The 21,814-nt window shown below is 40.6% G+C and overlaps 1 protein-coding gene across 3 annotated transcripts in view; it reads left to right on the top strand.

The window, feature by feature from the left end:
- Positions 1-21,814, top strand: part of LOC105484311 (mastermind like transcriptional coactivator 2) — a 367,654-nt gene that overhangs the window by 246,138 nt on the left and 99,702 nt on the right. For all 3 annotated transcript variants that reach the window (XM_011745814.3, XM_011745813.3, XM_024793601.2), the window contains one exon: positions 3,340-4,953. In XM_011745814.3, coding sequence (XP_011744116.2) covers positions 3,340-4,953 — 1,614 coding nt within the window. The remainder of the gene's footprint in view (positions 1-3,339; positions 4,954-21,814) is intronic.

Below are 21,814 nucleotides of genomic sequence, written 5' to 3'. Positions count from 1 at the left end.
ATCACACATAGTGCTTGGATCCCAAACTTCCCTCCTTTATTGCTTGTTATTTTCTGGCTTTGGGCAGGATAATGATCTCAGAGATAATCCCATTTATAAAGGAGAGGAAAACTATGGCCCAGAAAAGTGGAGTATTTTCCCTAAAGTAACAAAGCAAGTTAATGGAAGAATCAGGACGAGATTCCTGGCTTCCTGAAAACACAGGTGTGGGTACCATTTACTTGTGTCAGGGCCTAGGGTGTCACTTACTACAGAGCACAGGCTGTGCAGTGGGAATGCCTGGTTTGATTCCTGACTTTGTTGCTTACTCTGTCTGTCCTTTGAAAAGATACTCAATCTCTAAACCTGTTTTCTCATCTGCAAAATGGGGGAGGGGAAGACATAATATCAACTTTATAGAGTTGTGAAGATTCTGAGAGTTGTGAGAATTAAATAAGATTATTCACATAAAGTGCTTAGTACAACATCTCACACTCAGGCCTTCAATAAATGACTCATTATTATACGATTATCACTAATTCTATTACTGTCTCTACACTCCTCATGGCCTAAAGAAAGTGTGACTGCTGTTTCCCAGAGCGCATACTGCACTGCCCAGGGAGTGGCCGGAGCAGTGAGAGAATCTGGCTGAACAGGTTTTTTCAAAGCAGTGGAAAATAAATCAAAGGTGATAACCCAAATTTGGAAAAAGAATGTACTCCTTTGTTTGTTCTTTCCTAGTTGTGAAAGAACCTTCCAAATGCAATTTATGCTGAAATAAATCAGAAGCAACATGGCTGACACTCTCTGGTCTGTGTTCTTCCTGACCCCATGAGGATAGACAGTGGTGACTTTGAGTTTCTGCTGAATGTGGTGATAGCTGACCGTGTTCTGTGATGATGTCTACACCAGCGAGTGGACAAGATTAGGAGTCAGCAAATCATGCAGAGACAGCAGAGATGCGGGGAGAGGGGAAGCTTCACACCCAGGTACAGAGCATGCCCAGCCCCTTGCTGCAAATTGTTCGTCACTAAATGTGACATCTCAGGGAACTTGGTTAGAACTTTTCGTTGAAAGTAACAGATGCCCAGTTTGTATTAGCTTAAGCAACATGGAAATTCATTATAAAGATTCCATAGTGTATCAGAGAAAACAAGCAGAGGTGCAGAGCTGACCTGGGATTGGAAACAAGCTCCTGAATGATATTTAAACATGTGTCTCTCCTCTGCTTCATTTTTCTCTCTTTCTACAGATGTGCTTCCTCTATGGCTCTAGTTAACATAATGGAAGAACAGCTCACAAGTTTTGTAGATGCAGCCACCTAAAGAGAGCCTGGTCTCACTTTCTCCAAATCCAAAATTCCCATGGAAGGGAGTAATCGCCCTGCCTTGGGTCAGATTCCTTTCTCTGATTACCAATCATCAATGATTATGGTTATAATCTGTTGTACCAACGTGACACATTCACCATAACTATTTACCATCTGTGAGTGAGCAAAACGACAGATAAGGGATGACTGAAACAAGTATTGATGAGCCAGATGACAAAAAGCAGATTCCCGCCTCCCCCCACCCAGCTCTATACTGCATCCTGGCCGTTCTCATATTCCTCATCCTTTTACCTGAAATCTAGGATGTCTCCGTAGTTACTGCCCCTGGCCTCTTCATGCTAGGTTGACCCAAGCCCTAAACAAGTTAATTAGAGCATGATAGAGTGTAAATGACATGGGCTTTAGAACCACACAAACCTTGAGTTAAAGCCCACTTGCTAGCTGTGTGACCCTGGGCAAGTTACTTAGCCTGTCTGAGTATTGGTTTCCTTATTTATAAATTAAGGGTAATAATACCTTTCTAATGGGATTGATGTGCAGATGAAGGGCAATAAAGTAACCATATTCAAGTGTTTGGTATGTAATACATACTCAGTTATGTTAATTTCCTTTTCTTGATTTAGTCTACCTAGAAATCTTCAGGCAGGTGAGAGAGTAGCCATAAGTGAGAAGACAAGAAAGGAGAAGTGATCGAATTTTCTATCTAGGAAATGTCTTCTTTGCCTCAGGTATTTTACAGTTATGCTGAGCAAACACTGAATAATTTCAGTGGGTCTGCAGCACTGGGAAAGCCACACTTTGATAGATATGGTCTCTCACTTCAGAGACAAATCAGCAAGGATATGAGGACGAATGATGAATGTTTTATGTTTCTTTTTAATTTATGAATGTGATTATATGGCTCTTAAGTCTTTCTCTGTAAATTTTAAGGCTCATAAAGTATAATCTGATTGCTAGGTTGTGAATGAAGTGCTTTAACATTCATGAAAAGCTTAAACATGTTGCTATTTAGAGACATGCTCCCCTTTCAGAATGTAGTAAGCCACACTTTTTCTATAAATTGTTGTTTATTGAGTTGTTACTGTAACAGGCACTTTCTAAACTTTTATATGCATTATCTCATCCCTTCCTATGAGTTAAGTGCTATCATCCCCATTTTCTGGATTAAAAAATTGAGGCTCAGGTAAGTTGCCGAGGTCACATAGCATCCAGTGACAGAATTGGCACTTGACCTCAGTTTAGTCTGCTTCCAGAGCCTAAGCAATTAACACTTGCATTTTGGTAATCAGATTTAGATATAGGAAACAGAAGAAATGAATTCCCAGGAAAATCAGTGCTTAAAGTATCTCATATGAGAAATGATCATCTCATGGCTTTTGTGTGTCCACATAAGGTTGCTACATAGGCTTGGATGCAAAGCAGTGGAATTATAGGAAGAAAGATAGATGAACAATAATAGAATATCTCCTTAGACCTGAGAACTATTCTAATTACTTGCTTAGAGGATAATAGTGATGAAGGGGTTGGGTCTGTGAAAAAAGAGAAACTAGAGATTTGGTCCCAGCTTTAGACTTGTGAGTGTTTTCTATGTTGCTTAAAATTGTGCACACTCTGATCATCTGTAGCTGTGAGGGGTTGTGTGTGCATGCGTGTGGAATATTTTGGCCTGCTCCAGAAAATAACAGTGCTTTAATCTTAGGTACTGTGAATAACTTCTTATGATATTTGAAGGAATCTTTATCCATTGACCTATGAACCACTCATGGGAACCATTGATCTCTAACCTAATTGACCTGCTCCTCCAGAAATATTTTATTTTGTTTTGTTTGTGCTACTGAGAGTTTCATTATATTCCTGACTGTGCTTCATTTGTGCTTTCTTTGTGCCTTTAAAAAAACAAAACAAAACAAAACAAAAACTGAATCTTGTGTATAAATAGAAGAAACATTTAAATATCACATCACTTTTTATTAGAAGCATAATTGGATTAATTTCTCTTATTTTTCCTTTTTGTTCCCTTCTGTCTTCAGCTCCAGGGTTCCTTGAAAAGAAAACAGGTACTTAACCTATCTCCTGCCAACAGCAAGCGACCCAATGGCTTTGTGGACAACTCATTTCTTGATATCAAAAGAATTCGTGTTGGGGAGAATCTCACTGCAGGACAAGGTGGCCTCCAAATAAACAATGGACAAAGTCAGATTATGTCAGGGACCTTGCCTATGAGCCAAGCACCCCTGCGAAAGACTAACACTCTGCCATCCCATACACATTCTCCTGGCAATGGCCTGTTTAACATGGGCTTAAAGGAGGTAAAGAAGGAGCCAGGAGAGACTCTGTCTTGCAGTAAGCACATGGATGGCCAAATGACCCAAGAGAATATTTTTCCTAATAGGTATGGAGACGACCCTGGAGAACAACTGCTGGATCCTGAGCTGCAGGAACTCTTCAATGAACTGACCAACATATCTGTGCCTCCCATGAGTGACCTTGAACTGGAGAATATGATCAATGCCACCATAAAGCAGGATGACCCATTTAACATTGACTTGGGTCAGCAAAGCCAGAGGAGCACACCTAGGCCCTCCTTACCCATGGAGAAAATAGTGATCAAAAGTGAATACTCACCAGGCCTGACTCAAGGCCCCTCAGGCTCTCCTCAGCTGAGGCCCCCATCAGCTGGCCCGGCATTCTCCATGGCCAACTCTGCCCTCTCCACTTCGTCTCCAATCCCTTCAGTCCCTCAGAGCCAGGCTCAGCCTCAGACAGGCTCAGGAGCAAGTCGGGCCCTGCCAAGCTGGCAGGAAGTATCCCATGCCCAGCAGCTCAAACAGATAGCTGCCAATCGTCAGCAGCATGCCCGGATGCAGCAGCACCAGCAGCAGCACCAGCCTACCAACTGGTCAGCCTTGCCCTCTTCTGCTGGACCATCACCAGGTCCATTTGGGCAGGAGAAAATCCCCAGCCCTTCTTTTGGTCAGCAGACATTCAGCCCACAGAGCTCCCCCATGTCTGGGGTAGCTGGCGGCAGCGGCCAGTCAAAAGTAATGGCTAATTACATGTACAAGGCTGGCCCCTCAGCCCAGGGTGGGCACCTGGATGTGCTCATGCAGCAAAAGCCTCAGGATCTCAGTCGAAGTTTTATTAACAACACGCACCCAGCCATGGAGCCCCGTCAGGGCAACACCAAGCCTTTGTTTCATTTTAACTCAGATCAAGCAAACCAGCAGATGCCTTCTGTTTTGCCTTCTCAGAACAAGCCTTCTCTCCTACACTACACCCAGCAACAGCAGCAGCAGCAGCAGCAGCAGCAGCAACAGCAGCAGCAACAACAGCAACAGCAGCAGCAGCAGCAGCAACAGCAACAGCAGAGTTCAATTTCAGCTCAACAACAGCAACAGCAGCAGAGCTCGATTTCAGCCCAACAACAGCAGCAGCAGCAACAACAACAACAACAGCAGCAGCAACAACAGCAGCAGCAACAGCAGCAACAGCAGCAACAACCATCTTCTCAGTCCACCCAATCTCTACCAAGCCAGCCTTTGCTAAGGTCACCTTTGCCACTTCAGCAAAAGCTCCTACTTCAGCAAATGCAGAATCAGCCCATTGCAGGAATGGGATACCAAGTCTCCCAACAACAGAGACAGGTAAGGGTTCTACTACTCCAAATACAGAGTTCCCAGAGATCATTTAGCTTGATCATTATGTTTTGGTTACCATTATGTTTGTATTGGGACAAGATCAAGACCAAAGACAGTAGTGGTCTTGATGGAGTCATATGAAGACCTCATAAAGCCTGGTTCGTTGGGGGCATCTAGAGGCAAGGGCTAGTACTTCCTTGTAGAGCGTTAGTGTCACTGTGATCTGTAATGATCAAAGGTTCTTGCTTACTCAGAATAGAGCATTATAATGTACGCTGTTAGTGACATATCCAGTTGTCAATCAGATGGTCATTTATCCAAGCAGTAAATTAGTCATTAAGTCAATGTGCACTTGCTGAGTACCTACCAGGTGCAAGATGTTGTAATTATGCTGAGAATCAGAATGAAGCCAGAGGTGGGATTGAGTATTAAATGACTGATCTACACCTGCACCAACCAACTGGAATATCTAAATGCCCAACCCATCATAATGATCCTGCGATGACTCCCTGTGATGCATGTGGACTGAATATCAGCCTGAAATAAAACATGATCCCTGTCTGCAAGCACAGTAAGGAAAGGGAGACAGGATTTTTCAACTACCATTTCAATACTAGGTAGAAAGAATAATGATATGAGAGCACAGAGTTTTGGTATCTGACCCGGCAAAGGGAAATCAGGGAAGGCTTCTGGAAAAATAATGTCTGAGTTAAGTGTTAAAGGATGAAATCATCATGACTACAGAGAAAAAAATATCTGGTTACCTTATGTCCTTTGGTTAACATAAAACAGAGGTTGAGTCCGCCCCACATATGAACAATATGAAGACATAACTCTGTCCCTCCAGAGCACATATTGATGAGTTAGTCCTGATCCCCAGGGAACTTGAAAGAAAAAACTCTTCCTGGAAGGAAGGAAGGAACTTTGAATATTGCTTTGTACGTGTAATTTGACAGGTCTACATTATCTGTCTAGGCACAAAGATAGCACATTATATGTCAAAACATTATCTCAGGACAGTGTGATGGTGCAGAGCCTAATTCCAATAACATTCCTAGAGTAGTTTTCGTGGCTACTGCCCAGAAAAGAATGCCACAAACACCACAAACTCCGTCCAAGCTAACCTTTGCCCTAGATGTTGGCCAAGAGAACACCAGACTCAATGAGGATTCAAAAGTTATGCACTAAGGACAGCTTTCAGCTCTTTTCCACTTCCGTGGGTTTTTAAAAAGTTATAGATTATGGAGAATGAACTTGGAGTAGAGACATACATGTACACATTTTTGTTTCTAACAAAATTCCTTTTTTAACCCAGGCAATTTTGGGGGCATTTAAAAGCAAGTCATAGAACTATTTTCTAATGCTATATGTAGGCACCTTGATTTGGATGAATGTAGGTTCAAATTCTTACTCTGACAGTCCTAGCTGTGTCACCTCTAGGGACTCACTGAACTTCTCTAAGCCTATTTCCTCACCTATCAATAGGAGTGAAAAGAAAATCTCCTAGGAGTGTATTGAAAATAAAATGAGGAAATTCTCAATTCAGAGTCTAGAATAAGTTGATTACTGTTATGATTATGGAAAGAGTCATAAATCACCAAAATGTTATTTTTAAATAAGCACTGCTATTAAATAGGAGAGGCATTGGAGTAAATCCCAAATTCTAACATAAACAGTATTGTGGAAATAAAAGAGAATTATCCCTAATTTTTCCACTATCCAGCAGCTTGAGTGTATTGCAATTTACCCTTTCTAGGCCCAGATTTCTGACCATAAAAATGGAAATTATAAATAATGAGATAGCAGTGAGTTAGCATTTATAACCGGTATGACTTCTGCCACCCTTACTTGTGGCATTTCATTTCATCCGTATGAGGGAAATGCCATTATTTCCATGTTACAGGTAGGAGAATTGAGGCACAGAGAGGTTCAATAGCTTTCCCAAGTTCACACAGATAATAAGTAGCAGCTGCGGGATTCTGATGATCTACTCTGAAGCCTATACTTTCAGCCACTAGGATCTACAGCTCACAGGTGGCATTTGCTGGAATCCTTATAGATCACTGTGGAATTCTTAAAAAGAATATTCTTCTAATGTTGAGCCCTACTTACATAATCTACATAGTAGATTAAGTCCTTCGGGATAAAAACATATTCTAAATGTCTATTCTTTAGAGATGCTAAAGAAATTTTACATACACACACACAACTGTGTGCTATTAGCCTTCCTGAGGGTAAACATTATGGAGTTAACCAAAATAAACAATTTACAACAGGAGATAGATAGATAGATAGATAGATAGATAGATAGATAGATAGATAGAGAGATTTTTTTTTTTTTTTTTTTTTTTTTTTTTTTGAGGTGGAGTCCCGCTCTGTCATCCAGGCTGGAGTGCTGTGGCTTGATCTCAGCTCACTGCAACCTCCACTTCCCAGGTTCAAGTGATTCTCCTGCCTCAGCCTCCTGAGTAGCTCGGATTACAGGCAAGCACCACCACGCCTGTCTAATTTTTGTATTTTTAGTAGAGATGGGATTTCACCAAGTTGGCCATGCTGGTCTAGAACTCCTGAGCTAGTGATCCACCTTCCTCGGCCTCCCAAAGTGCTGGAACTACAGGCGTGAGCCACCGCATGGAAATATATATCTATGGTGCCCCATCAGTCCTTTTCTGGGAGCCTCCCTGCCACCTCTAACATCCTCTGGCCTGTTTCCGGACATATTGCTGATATCAGCAACTATAAACCATATTCCTGACCTCTTAGTCCCCACTCAAGTATCTAGGACCGAAGCCCACCAATGGGTGCTGATGGCCAAATCAACAAACATCTTCCAATGCCTCAGATAATTTTTTACATTCTCCTAGGGCATATGACATATATGATACAGAGTTAATTTTCATCTCTTCCAGAAGGTCCTTAAAAAGTGGTGGAAATGTGGCAGCATTTCAGGTTAAGGGCTTCTCTTCTAAACAGGGAGTAGCCACCCATTTAAAGTTTTATCCCAGCTTTATAGACTGAACCACATTGTCCCTTCCAGATCATAATTCTATAACACACGATCCCAAAATCATGTGACTGAGTTTTAAGCAAGTATACTACAGCTGTGTAGTCAAGTAAGTATTGCTCTTTGGAAAGTATTCACATTTAGGAGGGAAGTGTACACATTCTGATAATGATGCTATAGTTCGATACAGCTATAGAATTTTCTGTGGGGATTGTCTCTAGGGCTTATAGCACATTTGGTAGACTATTACCAACACAGTAACATTCATCCTATCGGGGCAATTTTTGCAAACAGTCAAGCTGGGTAATGCTGCTCTGGGTCAAAACCAAGGGATAACTGTGATGTGACAAGGCTGCATTGCAAGTGTGGTGTGTGAGCTTTCTCTGAAGGCAGTTAAAGAAAGTGAGCTCCTTCTCAAGATGTTAATTTTGAGGAGCAACTTTTATTTTATATACATACTTCTAAGATTCTTCTGATTCTCGTTGTCTCATCCAGTGTGTTGGCATGTATTCTCAACTCAGAGAGAGTAGTTTTAAGTCTTCCATCTGTAATAGACAGTACAAATGTCTATTCTCATTCTAGAACAGCTAAATCTCTGTTACTGATGACCAAAGTCATGGATAGGGTGGGGGATTTGGAATTAAGCAACTCTTAAATTTATCAACTAAAACATCCTAAAGGAAACCAGTCATGTGTTTTTTTTTTCTGCTTGTCATACTCACTTTGTGTCAAACATAGGATGATTTACTATGGGATTTGTTACTTGAAGCTCTTTAGCCTGGTGGAAATCTTGGTTCTCTGCTACAAATTGGTAGACTAAATTTGTTGATCAGTTACTTGCAGTTTACCTCATAGGTGTGCAAAGGTGACCTTCCCTTTACCTGTCAGAACTCTGAACCCAGACAGATCCACATTTGCAGCTAGAGACTGAATGTGGGCAATTCCTATGCCCCTTCCCCTTTACTGTGTACCTACCTCTATTTTCCTACAGGTAAATGATTCCTGAGAGATGGATGCAGTGTAGTAAAATTGTTCAATAAATCCTTATTGCTCCATGCTTGGGGTGGTTTTAAGTAATCTCTTCTTCAGAGACTGGGAGAACAAATGCTATTTGGTGTTTTACAAAATGTCTACAGCAGACTCTTGTCTTGCTAATATTTGTAGCTTGGCACATGGAGATACCTCTTGGCTATAATTTTCTTCCCTTCCTGATTTGAGGATTATGGGAGAGGGCAAGATGGGGATGCAATGCATGCATTTCTGATTTATCTTCAAGTCAGTGAACACTTATTTAAGTTGTGAAAGAGTTATTGGCTGATCAGGACTCATGAGGGTTTAAGCCAAAAGCGCTTACCTCTTGAACCAAAAAGTGATCTTTTTCAGAGCTATATAATCAGTCACTTAAAAGTGTGAATTTTTTTCTAACATTGGATCCATGCAACTCAAGTGGATTCTATATTTGGTTTAGATTTCTCCCATATTTAAAACTTCTTGGAGGGAAGGCAGCCAGTGAATGGATGGTTTGTTATGACTGAAACATAAATTTGTACATTGCCTCCTTAGTTTAAAGCCAAGCTCCTCAATCATATATTAATAACTTCACCCTACTCTCTCTTCCTAGCCAAGCTTATCCTTCACTACGCCATATCAACCCTTGGTGTAAATCAGGCACATCTCCTAATGTTCTCTGCCCCACTTCATTAAGGTAGCATTGTATATATCCAATCTTAAGGATGAACACACAGAAAATTGTTTCCAAATTGGCCTGGGTGGCAGTGGAGAAATCAATGTAACTCTCATATGCTGACAATACCTCTACATCCTTATAATTGTCCAATGAAAGTGCCAGAAAAGAAACAGATAACTTGTATCGGCTGGAAATGTCTTTTCCAATGAGAAAATAAAGATGAATTTAGTGTTTTGCAATAATATGATATCCAAGTCACTCCTTTGCTGGATCCTAGAGGTTGGCTGAAGGGTCCTCCAGTTAGGCTGGTGCCAGAGTTTGGGTTCATAGGCTAGAATAGATTAGAGGAAGTCAGGAGCATGGAGGGCCAAAGCAAAACCAAGCCAAAGTCCTACAAAAGCTGAGAAACAAAATTTATCAGTATATTCATAGCCAAGAAGAAGGCCAAAAAGATGGTGACATACCTGCAGTCAAGGGTAAATATAATGACATGAAATCTATAGTGAAGATGGGATAGAAACTCAAGAGATGCAAGGTGATCACTGCAAATGACTCTCGACCATTTACTCACCTTGGCTGAGTCTTGGCAAAAGGGAACAAGGTTGATACAGACATGCTGTGGGTTGTCAATGGGAGGCCAGGAGCATTATGTTTACATTTTCATTTTATCTTTGATATTTCACCATTTGTCTTTTAAGTTTACAAAGGAAAGAAAAATTTGTTTTTAATACTCTATGAAACTAGTGCTTGACCAGAATGCAGAGTGAGTTTCCAGATACATATGTTGGTATAATTAGTATTGAAGAATCATAATTGGAAAATTAGCAGGAGGAACTTGGTGTCTTTTTTGTTCTTTTGTCATTATTCTGTTGGTTGGTTGGTTGGTTGGTTGGTTGGTTAGTTGGTTGGTTTTAACATTAGCACTAACTCTGTGCCATATACAAATAACTCAAATGGTAGCTGTAATCAACCATTTTTCACAGGTGAGGACACTGATGCTCAGAAAGGTCAAATCACTTGCTCAGGGTTATAGTTAGTAATTGACCTGATTTTATAGTCAGGGCTCATAATTACTATGCTGCTTAAATTAAGGAAATAGGTAGAGGTGGTTTGGGTAGTGTTGTCAGGGCCTTCTTTACGATATATGTTTGAAATTTCACTGTTTTCTACAGTCCCAGGCAAAATCATCACCTCAGGAAACATTTAAGTCAATTCCAATGTAGGGAGGGATCTTTAGTCAAATTCACACTGATCTTGCCTTATCTGAATCCACAGATCTCTCAGTTTCCTGATCTGCCTACCAGGAGCCATGAACTTACTGAATATTGCTCCATTCTTAGTTCTGGCTAAACTTCTATTCACTTGTTTAAAAACATATATATTGTGTGCCTGCTATTTGCCAAGCACAGTTCTGGATTACTGATGCTACACCTGAGATCAAATAAGAAATTGTGGTGCAGTAATGAAAGCATAAAATTTTCAAAGTTTTTTAAAACTTAAATAATCAGATTGTTTTCAAATTGAGCTATTTTCATCATATCGCAAGCTTATTATTGTTTCTGTTGCTAGGCTGATTTGCTGATGGGCTTCTTGGTACCTCTGTTCCCAGATTAAAATGGGAGAAAAAACAAGAAAGTGAGAATGCAGTTTAATTTTTAAAGCAAACATTTCTGGAGTTTTGTTAGGTATTTTACATAATAAAGAAAATTCATTCATTCTCTTTCTCTTTAACATCATCCATTCGAATTTAAGAATCTTTTCAGTATCACTGTTAGAGTTTCACAATGGGATGAAACCGTAATTCTTGCCTTCATTCGTTCATATGATGAAAATGTATTGAGCACCTACAATGTTCCAGGAACTGGGGATTAAAAGATTAAATGACCCCCTTCATACCCATATAATCTCAAAGATCAGGAAAACATGGTTCCTTCCCTGGCTGAGCTTTTGATCTGAAGGAGGTATCTGTCCTTATTACTTTGTGAATTCCCATTCGGTAATTACATTACATTTTCTCAATTCTTAACAGTCCATTCTATAAGAAGTGAGCAAAAATCATGTGAGCATTTCCCGTAAGTCAACAAGTTTCATTTTAAACATGTTATTTTAACCTTTCACAGAATAGAACTCTATTTGCTGGATATTCTACTTTATTTTCTATTTTATTTTGTTATCCTAGTATGTAGTAGCTCAGAGCACAATGGAGTGAATTTGTGTAAAGCAACAATTAACTCCTCTTTCCCTCAATAAAGAAATAAACACAATAACAAGAAGAACATGTTAGCCTTGGGATCATAATACATACGGTTCAACTCCACAGTTAGGGGAATGGCTTCTATTATTCTCATTCCAAGGTCTTTGTCTGTGTGTCACATCCATCAATAAGAGCTGTGCATTTAAAGCATTAGTGGGTAAGTTAGCCTGTTGAATACCAAGTTTCCGACTAGGGAAAGAAAGGGTGTAGGGTTAAGAAATAGATTTGAACCTGGAGATGGAAATGCAAGAGGGTTAATGGAAAATCTGACAGATATTTAACTGTAATGTGCATTAATGTAGGTGACTCAAACAATCCCCTTTGCACTCATTCTAATTAGTTGTGCCTTTTCTAATCAGATGTCAGTTGTTATCAGTTTGGTAGAAGGGGGTAGTGGTTCTTTTTGTGAAAATCCAAAGGAGGCAAAAACTCGTTTAGCCAGTGCACTAATCAGTAAATTTGCACATTAATGGTTAATTAAAGTTAGGCTCAAAGACTTGAGATTCAGAAGGTGTTTACTATAAGGAGTTCTGGGTTTCAAACAGAAGACTGTACAAATGTTTAGACTAGTAGGATCAGAGAGATGTAATGTCAGTGAATCATCTTAACTCTTTTACATTGTGTCTCAAGCAGGAGAAACCAAACTTAAACACACACACACATACGCACAGCCTAGGCAGCTCTCTGGATACTAATTAGAGAACTCTGGCTCAATGTTTGCATTTCATGCAATGAATCTGAACAATAAAGTGGTGCCTAATTCTCCAAGCAATAAATTAAGTTGAACATAATAGAGGGAAGCCAATGACTGCTTCCCTGTGCATCCTGCAAAATCAAGTTTTCAAGATCCTCGATGACGAAAGAACGGGGGTGGTTGACCTGTTTCCCCTTTATTCTACTGTGAGTTCTCTCCACCCTTAACCACTAGCATTTTCCACAGTTTGCTTTTCACAGGCTCCTAAGTTCAGCTCCGCCTTTATGAAACGTGAATTTCATAAACAGGGAGCTTACTGGGTCCTGCTTGGTAGTCCACAGGTCTGTGTGGGTGAGCACAGGAGTGTGTGTATCCCACTTTCTGGTCTTTGGCTCACGTCTCTTCTCTGTGATTCTGAGTCTTTGTCCAGTTCTTTCTCCCCTTGCCTGTACTCTCTCTTCTTTGACCCTTTCCCTATAGACCAATTTTGAACTAGCCTCTTTTCCCTGACCATTTTCAGACTGTTTCATGGCAGGCCTTGAAAGGGGGAGGAATTGGGGACTTGTAGCCACTGGAGTTATTATTGGCAACAGTGGTGAAGGGACGTTTCCGGGGAGAGGATCCATGCTGGGAAGAGGCATGAGGCTAATAAGCTGGCCAGCCCATCTCCACATCCCCCAGTCTCTTGCACAGATGAATGAGTCCTGAATGGACATGCCCTTGGACAAACCATATCCAGAACAGCTTCTGACCATTGTCCCTGCTTGCTTCTCATGCTTGCTAACTGACCTGCCTCCTTCCAGTCCTGCCAACATGGAACCAGAGTGAGCATTCTAAAATAGGAATTTAATCATGTCATCACCTGCATAAAACCTTTAAATGGGCTTCATTTTCTCAGGAGAAAGTCCAACTCCATATGGAGCTTATAAATCCCTGTATGATCTGAATCCTGCCAAGGTCTCCAAAGTCATTGGTTTTCATTCCCAGCCTTTTTCTTCCCTTGACTCCTACCCATTCACTCATCCTTTCCCCAAACTCACATACACTCTGCACTTAGCAGCCTTCATAATATGTCCTCCAGTTCCTGAGAAGTGTCATGCTTTCTCTCAACCCCAGGTCTTCAAATGTGCTGTTCCTTCTGCCTGGAACACTCTTCTGCTCTACTCTGCCTGGCTAACCTAATCCTAAGCTTTCTTCAGTCTCAGCTGAGACATCATTTCCCCTAGAAGGTTTCCCTGGTCTTCTAATATGGATTAGCTCCCATCCTATTTGCTGTGGTAGCTCCTTCTGCTTCCTCTCTTTGAGCATGCATTACCTCTCATATATCTTTGTTCTTGTGCATCTCCCATAAATAGCCTGCAAGCTAGTTGAATACAGAGGTCACATCTGTCTTATTCAGCACTGTATTCCAACCCCTAACACATCTAGTATGTTGCAGGGACCCAGAACATAGTTGTTGAACAAGTGGACAAATAAATTATACCATTGACTTATCATCCTTTCTTTTGTTCTGGGGATTTAAGAGCCCATCCCCTCCCCCAACAGAAGTTAGGAACAGGAGCTAGCACTTCCACCTTCCTCCATACCAAGTCTGCCCTCTACACACCATTTGCCCAGGGACCTAGTCTTAGTCTGAGTCCTAGTCCTTCCAGTTCTAGTTGTCAGAGCTGGAAGGCAGAGAATGCCCTCCCAGCTGCCCCATGGATCAAATCTATGGGATGAGATTCTGAAGAGGCCCTTTTGGTGGGGGCTGGACTGGCCTACATGCTGGGGAATCATATGGGTAAAAGTAAAGTAAGAGAGTTTCATTGAGAATACTTCAGGTGACTTTTTTCTCTTATCCTGAAGGCAATGGAAAGTTATGAAAAAAACTGCATAGGTTATTTTTAAGCAGAAATATAACTTGTGCCTGGCAAAAGGTAATTGCTTAATTCAAATGCATTGAATGTCAGTGAATCAAAATTGCTCTTTAGAAAAGTCACTCTAGTAGCAGGATAAAGAACACACTGGAGGGGGCAGCTCCTGCCGACCTCACAATGTCAAGAATTCACCCATCCTCTGTGCCATTGTCTCCCTTGCACCCCACATGCCACTTCTCAGAGGCCAACATTGAACTTCAGCTCTTGCTCCAGAAGATGTATTCCATCAATCTTGTCTCTTACATCTTTAATCTCTCCTTTCCATATTCAAACATGCTCAAACCCCAGCATTCTCCAAAAATGATGTTTCATTCACTCTTGTATCCCTTTGAGCCCCATTTTGAACCAGGGTCAGAACATTTGCAGTTAGGACACTTCCTCTCTCCCTTCCTAGGTGCTACTGCTGACACCACTGCATGACCATCCACATCTCTGCCTTCACTGCTGCTGCCTTCGTGCTTTGATACTGTAATTCTCCTTTTTACCTGCTTCTTTCCAGCTACCTTGTCCCTCCAGATGGTAGTTAGACAGCGTGACTAAGCAATTCTGCCTTGCTCCATACTCCTTAGGGATGAGGCCAGTAACTGGGGTTCCAGTTATCTCTATTGCTTTTGCCAGGCCTCCTTCCTGGAAGTGCAGCTTTACCCCAGATCCAATCATTTCCTGGGGCTAGACTTCACAGCATCAGCTCTCCTCCCTATGAATGCCTTTTGCCGTACCGCTGCCTGATCCCTACTGGCTGTGACATCCTGTCCACCTTCTTAGGCAGTTCTGCTGGTATCTTAGAACCCCAGCCTTTCACTCTCTCCATCCCCTTCCCTGAGTGTCCATGTTGCTATAATCACCCCATTTCATGAAACAAAGTTAGTTTCTTCTCCCTCTAGTACCCACAGCACAGTGCAAACCTTTCAGTATAGTTCTTACCATACTGTATTATAATTTTGTTTAGGTCTTTGGTCCACTGAACTGTGAACTCCTGGAGGGTTGGGACCACAAAATTTCTTTTTCCCGTCTCTGAACTCACAAAGCATTTTGCATTTCTCATTACATTCATTGTTTTCTGCCTTGAATTGTAGTTAAGTCCATACCTTAACCCCTCTACTAGACTTCAAGCTCCTTGAAACCAATGTCTGTACGTAATTGATCTTTGTACCACCAAGGGCAAACAAAGTACCTGAGAGAAAGTGTCAATATACAGGCAAAGAAAAAGAGGCAGGACAAAGGAAAGAAAGGAAAGAAGTTATGCAATGGGGGTGTGTGTGTATCTTGTAGACTATAGGCTGTATAATCTTGAAATCAAAGAAAATGAAATGGGTTTGAATAATTTTATATGAATTTAAATATAAAATATACATTATTGAGAATTTATGTATTACTTCAAAAATGTTGTAAGTATCTTCATGTCCATGTGACTCTGACCAAGTTATTTAAATTCCCTGAAACTAAGCTGTATCATCTGTTAAATGAGAATGACAATACCTGTTTTTCAGGATTGTTGAAAATTTTCCATGGTGCATGAAATAACCCATGAGATATACAACAAACACAGGGCCTGCGCCTTGAAGGCAATTGACAAACGTTAGCTTGCTTCCCTTTGCAAATAAGTACCCTCCGATAAAATAATACAAATTAAATGTTAGTAGACAATTTCAATGGGTGATTTTCAAAACTCTGAGCCCTCATTTAACTCTGAGTTTCCTAGCAACTAAGGTCAAAAGGAAGTATGTGGGAATACAGAAGTTGTTTTTTTTTTTTTTTAATATATGAAAACCATACACATTCATTAAATGGAGGCAAACTTTTTTCTAGAAATAAATTCAGAGGTACATTTATCCTCAGGGGAATTAGGTAACATGATGGACATCTTCTACTGGAAATTTTGGAAAGACACCATGACACTGTTGACTTTGATGTTTCTGTTTTTAAGCTGCATTATAAAATTTTATATGAATATTATACTTTAATTCAGTATTATACTTTAATTCAGTAAAGGCTTTCCTCCAGGAAGCTGAGATAATGTGGTTACAGTTATAATGTTTTCTGAAGATTTATTTCAATAGTTTTCACACTTTCTTTCAGCAAGAACACTTCTTTCATCCCTTATCCTCTTCCCCATTCCCTCACCCCCTGCCTTTTCAGGATTTTCCTAAGGCAACTCCCAGAACTTTAAGTTCCTTCAGGACAGTTTGCAAACCAGTGTTCTTGTTTAGCCCATGAATAGGGGATATAGACTTTATAGGAATGCATAATTAAAATGCCCATTATATTGCCTCACTCAAATACCAGTTTTCTCAAATGAGTCTTTGGCAAACCTATGCATTGTGTAAAATGGATGAGACCTGAGGAGTGTCTACCTCTGAATCAGGTTCAGGTTTCAGGGACAGCTTTCTGAAACCTTTCAATATGTGATAATCTTACTCCTGCAGATAGAACAAAACAATGAACTCCAGGTATGACGCCTGTACTTCCCAGACTAAACTCATTTAAAATCACCTGAAAAAAAATTCAGCAACTGGTATAGTTATTTATCATTCAGCAAATACTTAATCACTGCCTATATGTGGCAAACCATGCCAACTGCTATGAGAAATGTAACAACTGCTCTGTGGTAGGAAGAGCATGAGAATGAGAGACGTAACACAGGAAGTCTGGACCCAAACTTGCTGCTAAGGATTTTACCTTGAGTCATCAGGCCTTGCTCACTGCCTTTGTTAAAATTTTATTCTATTCTTTTGAATTTATGATTCCAAAATGCAATTACTGTCTTCATGTTTAAATTTGAGTCTTACCTTTATCAAAGTAACACGTAAATATAGTTTAAAAAGACAAATCTTGTTAAAATGCAAAATCTATTCCCTGGCCCCTTTTCCCTCACTCTTTTCAGTCTCAAGAGGAAACCACTTTCATCATTTTTAGTTGCTTCTCCTGGTATTTACTATTATGTACCTAAATGCATCCATACCTGATACTCTTGATTTATTAATTTTAGGCCATATCCATTACATACTATTATAGTAGATGAAGATTTCAGTTCTATTTTCAACCCTTCCTTTCTCTCCCCTTTTGCCACAATATAGTCAGGTAAAAAATTTAGATAAGTGTTTTCAGAATTTATGAAGAGATAAATAGTATTTACTGCTGAGATAAGCAGTATACTGTAATTATAATTCTTATCCAGGAGTCATGTACCTAACTTTTCTTTCATTTGTGAAGTTTCCTTACATCTCTGGCTGTCTTGTCATACCATCTAACAGCTCTGTGAAATATTTCTCAATACGTTTTCCACACTGATACTTCTCATCTCCACAGGAGCCCTCTGTCCCCAGCCACAGCCTTAATGGGTGTTCCCTAGGCCTGCTGATACAGCTGTCATCCTACGACCATACTTAGAATCTCTTCACTCCTTTCCTTGATCAGATTCCCTGTTTCTGGATCCCTTTTGTCACTCTATTTGTTTGTTTACTCTCTCATTTTGTTGCATTTCATCTGATAGTCACTTCCTGACCAAGGGTGTGTGAAGGGGAAAGTGTTAGAAGCTTCCTAGGTGTCTTTGGTGCCACAGAGTATGCAAAGAAGAGATAAGGAGGTAAGCCTCATTTATTGAGCATCTACTTTATGCCAAGTGCTTTCTCCATAACATTTCTAGGAAATAGAAATAATTTTCTCCTCTTTACAGATGAAGGGGTTGAGAGTAGAGTGGCTTAGTAATTTGCTTAAGGTTAAACAGCTAGTAGGTGGGAGAACTGGAATCCAGATCCATGTTTATCTGATTCTAGCCATTCTCCACACACTGCATCTCTCAGCCAAAAAGCTTAAATATACAATCCTTGCCCTCAAGGAATTTGCTCAATCATGTGTTCAATCCAATGTCAGGTAATTGTTATTTTTCTGGGCCAATTTTCTCCCTTTTTACATGTGTGTGTAATATACATGTGTATCTATATAATTTAAGTCTGGTTAAAGACTTAAATTATTTTCATAGTCCCAAGTACATGAAGTTTTATTATTAGATTTTCCATGATATTCTAAAATAGTTATTTCTAAAGGAGATTTCAGGTCTTTATTTCCCTATTTATCAGGTATTGGGCAATTAGGGTCTGATCTGGTTACAACTGAAACTATCTTGGTGATTTTGCCCTTCTCTCTAGTGGATTTTGGTTTCTATGCGGGATCATTTGCTGGCATTTATCCCATTTAGCTCCTGCCTAGAGGACATTCAGAATAACAGGTGGAAAATTAGCTACATAGAAGGAATGATGCACACTTCTGACTGTTTACTGTACCAGCAGACTACTCCAAGCTGCACACCTTGAAGTCTGAATTGATATCCTTGTTGGAAACAAAGCAGAATAGTAAGCACAAAGAGTGGAGACCTAGGAAAGGATTTAAAATGAATGAAAGAAGGTAGAATCATTGCTTTTTAGTGAATAATTTACTGACAGGTCTCATGTGCAAACAAACAGTGCCATTGATGCATTCCATTTATGCTGGCACAGCTGAAGCCCTCTGATTGCTTTTCTCACCTAGACATGGCTCTCATTAATCAAGGGAAGTTACATGGACTAGAACAAGAAGATAGTTCTGTCGACAAACTTCTAGCACTGTTCTCTAGCAACATTTGGTTCTTGTTCCAGTATCATTGCTCTCAGAAGCAGAAGCCCTTTCATTTAGTTAGAAATTAGCAGTAGATACCTGCTCTGTGAACAGTCTCTGATTTTGAGTGTTCAGTTCCAAAAATTCATTTTCAATTCAGTTGTTTGGCATTTCTGGTACAGTTTTTCCTAAATTGTAGGAACAATTTAAAGAAAGTGCATTAAGTCCTCCTGCTAGCCTATACAAAGTCTGTTTGACTTATATGACATTGAACTATCTACGATTGAACGATCCATGATAACACAGTGTACTATCCATGGTTTCTACAATATTACATTCTTTTAAAAATACAAGATTTGTTCAGTGTACACTGATTGAGCCAAGCACAGTGGTGGAATGAGAAATACAATCTATTTAGTGAAACGGAGAATTTCAGGACAAGAGAGAAATGTGAGTCCCAGATGTGCACAGAGCACTTTGCTATGGAAACCACAGAGAAGGGGCATCCACCTCAGCCTGGCTCCAGGTTCGAAATGGGGAGACTATGAGCATTTTCAGCTGCACTCTCATAGAAGAGAGGAGCAATCCTTCAGACCGGGGAAGGCGGAAAAGGAGATTGGCCAGAACAAGACCTGGGAGGGAGCACAGAGCTCTTCATTTCCAGTGGTTCTTTATAGCATGGACATTTACAGCATAGGTACTGCCCGAATGCCCATCCACACCAGTGTTGGGGACTGAATTTTGTTTATGTCATTTATCAAGATATAATAGTTTTGAGTCATCAGTTGTATTTCTATAACCTATAAAAAGAGCACCAGGTAAGGCAGAGCCCACCACCACTGCAGCCACACCCGGAGTCCGCATCAGACCTGGGAGGCAGGATGAGGCTGTGTTTTGCATTTCTGAGTACAGTCCACAAAATGTGTGCTTCTGAGAAAGCAGTAGTCGTCTTACATCCAAGAGTATTTCTAAAATAAAGTTTCGACCCACATACATGATGAAATTGAAACTACCCACATTGTCAAAGCCAGAAAGAGAGTAAAAAAGATGGTGTAGGCCAGCCATGGTGGCTCACGCCTGTAATCCCGGTACTTTGGGAGGCTGAGGCAGGTGGATCACTTGAGGTCAGGAGTTCAAGATCAGCCTGACCAACATAGTGAAACCCTGTCTCTACCAAAAATACAAATATTAGCTGGGCATGGTGGCGTGTGCCTGTAGTTCCAACTATTTGGGAGGCTGGGGCAGTAAAATCACTTGAACCTGGGAGGCCGAGGTTGCAATGAGCCTAGATCATTCTACTGCACTCCAGCCTGGGCAACAGAGCAAGACTGTCTTAAAAAAAGAGAGAGAGAGAGAGAGAGATGGGTTAAAAAGTCAGAAAGAGAGATCCCAAGGGAAAAATAAAAGGATATTTGAGCCAAAAAATGCATTTCTGATGATCTCTTCTGCTATATAAAGATACTTTATAAGGCAATTTTAACTCTGATAACTTGCCCATTTCTGCTTGCAGAAGAAAGTCAGTCATTCTCACAGAAATCTCCATTCGTTTTTCCTCCTTATATTTCATTCAATTTTGTGAGGAGGGGTGGGAGGGCCCAATTTTGCTATTGTAAAATTGTTTCTCATTTTTCTGAACACTTGAAATGGGGTCAGATCTAAATGGCTATGAATGCAACATGGATCCAAAGGCCCAAAGGTCAGGTCCCACTTGGACAGTTTTGATATATGTAAAGTGCTCCTAACATTCATTTATAGAGATCAGCAAGAAGGTTGAGCTGTGGCCTCGTGAAGATTCACACAGATCTCATTTTCCTCATATTCAGAGCAAGACGTTCCCAACTACCTGTGGATCTGCATGAGTTGGGGAGTGTGGGAGACCCCTCTATTGTCCCCTTTGAGTGTATATATTCTGTAGTGAAGCCAGAGGAAAATGTGTGAGAACCTCGCCAGGCTGTTCCTTGGGAGTGAAGGCAGTCCTGACTTCCATGGGAATGGGATTCCCTGCCAAATTCAGATGCCGAGGCTTCCCTCAGGGACCACAGCCCATCGGAGTGGAGGAAGTTGCTGTGAGAAGTTAAGCAGGCAGCTCTGAAGGACTGCGTGTGTGTGTGTGTGTGTGTGTGTGTGTGTGTGTGTGTGTGTGTGTGTGAAAAGAGAGCAGCCTTGCCCCATTGCTTGCATTATAGTACACATGGAATCAATTTTAAATTTCACAGAAAGAAAACAGTAAACAGAGTAAGAGGGGAGCTAGTGTGTCTCTCCAAGGCTGGTGTATCTCTTCAAAGCTGGTGTTTTTTTCCAAGGCTGGTGTTTCTGTTCATGCATACAATACATGATGCACACCATTCATACCTCCAGGTTGTACACATATTTCTTTCATCCCTGAGCATCTCTGAGACTCAGCTCAATGGTATTTCAATTGACTATGAGAATCACACCTCTTGGCAAGAGTCAGAATAACTTTCTGTTGTAATACTTTAAATTAAGAGTTTCTTCTATCTAGGCATTGCAGGAGAGAGGAGAATGTATTAACAAATTGATTCTGAAAGTAGAGATGGGGGAGATACGTGATCCACAAAGCAGGGCCACCCAAGGTTCACTTCAGTATTCACATTTGGGGAAGCATGAGAATGTCGCAGAGCAAGGCCAACTGGCTCAGATGTATTAGCATACAATCAATATGCAAGGCACTACCTGAATGCCAATTAGTAAGAGT

This window comes from Macaca nemestrina, chromosome 12 (assembly GCF_043159975.1).
Source record: "Macaca nemestrina isolate mMacNem1 chromosome 12, mMacNem.hap1, whole genome shotgun sequence".
In the NCBI taxonomy this organism is placed as follows: Eukaryota; Metazoa; Chordata; class Mammalia; order Primates; family Cercopithecidae; genus Macaca; species Macaca nemestrina.
Note: the sequence above shows the minus strand (reverse complement) of the source record. Positions and strands in the feature narration are given on the sequence as shown.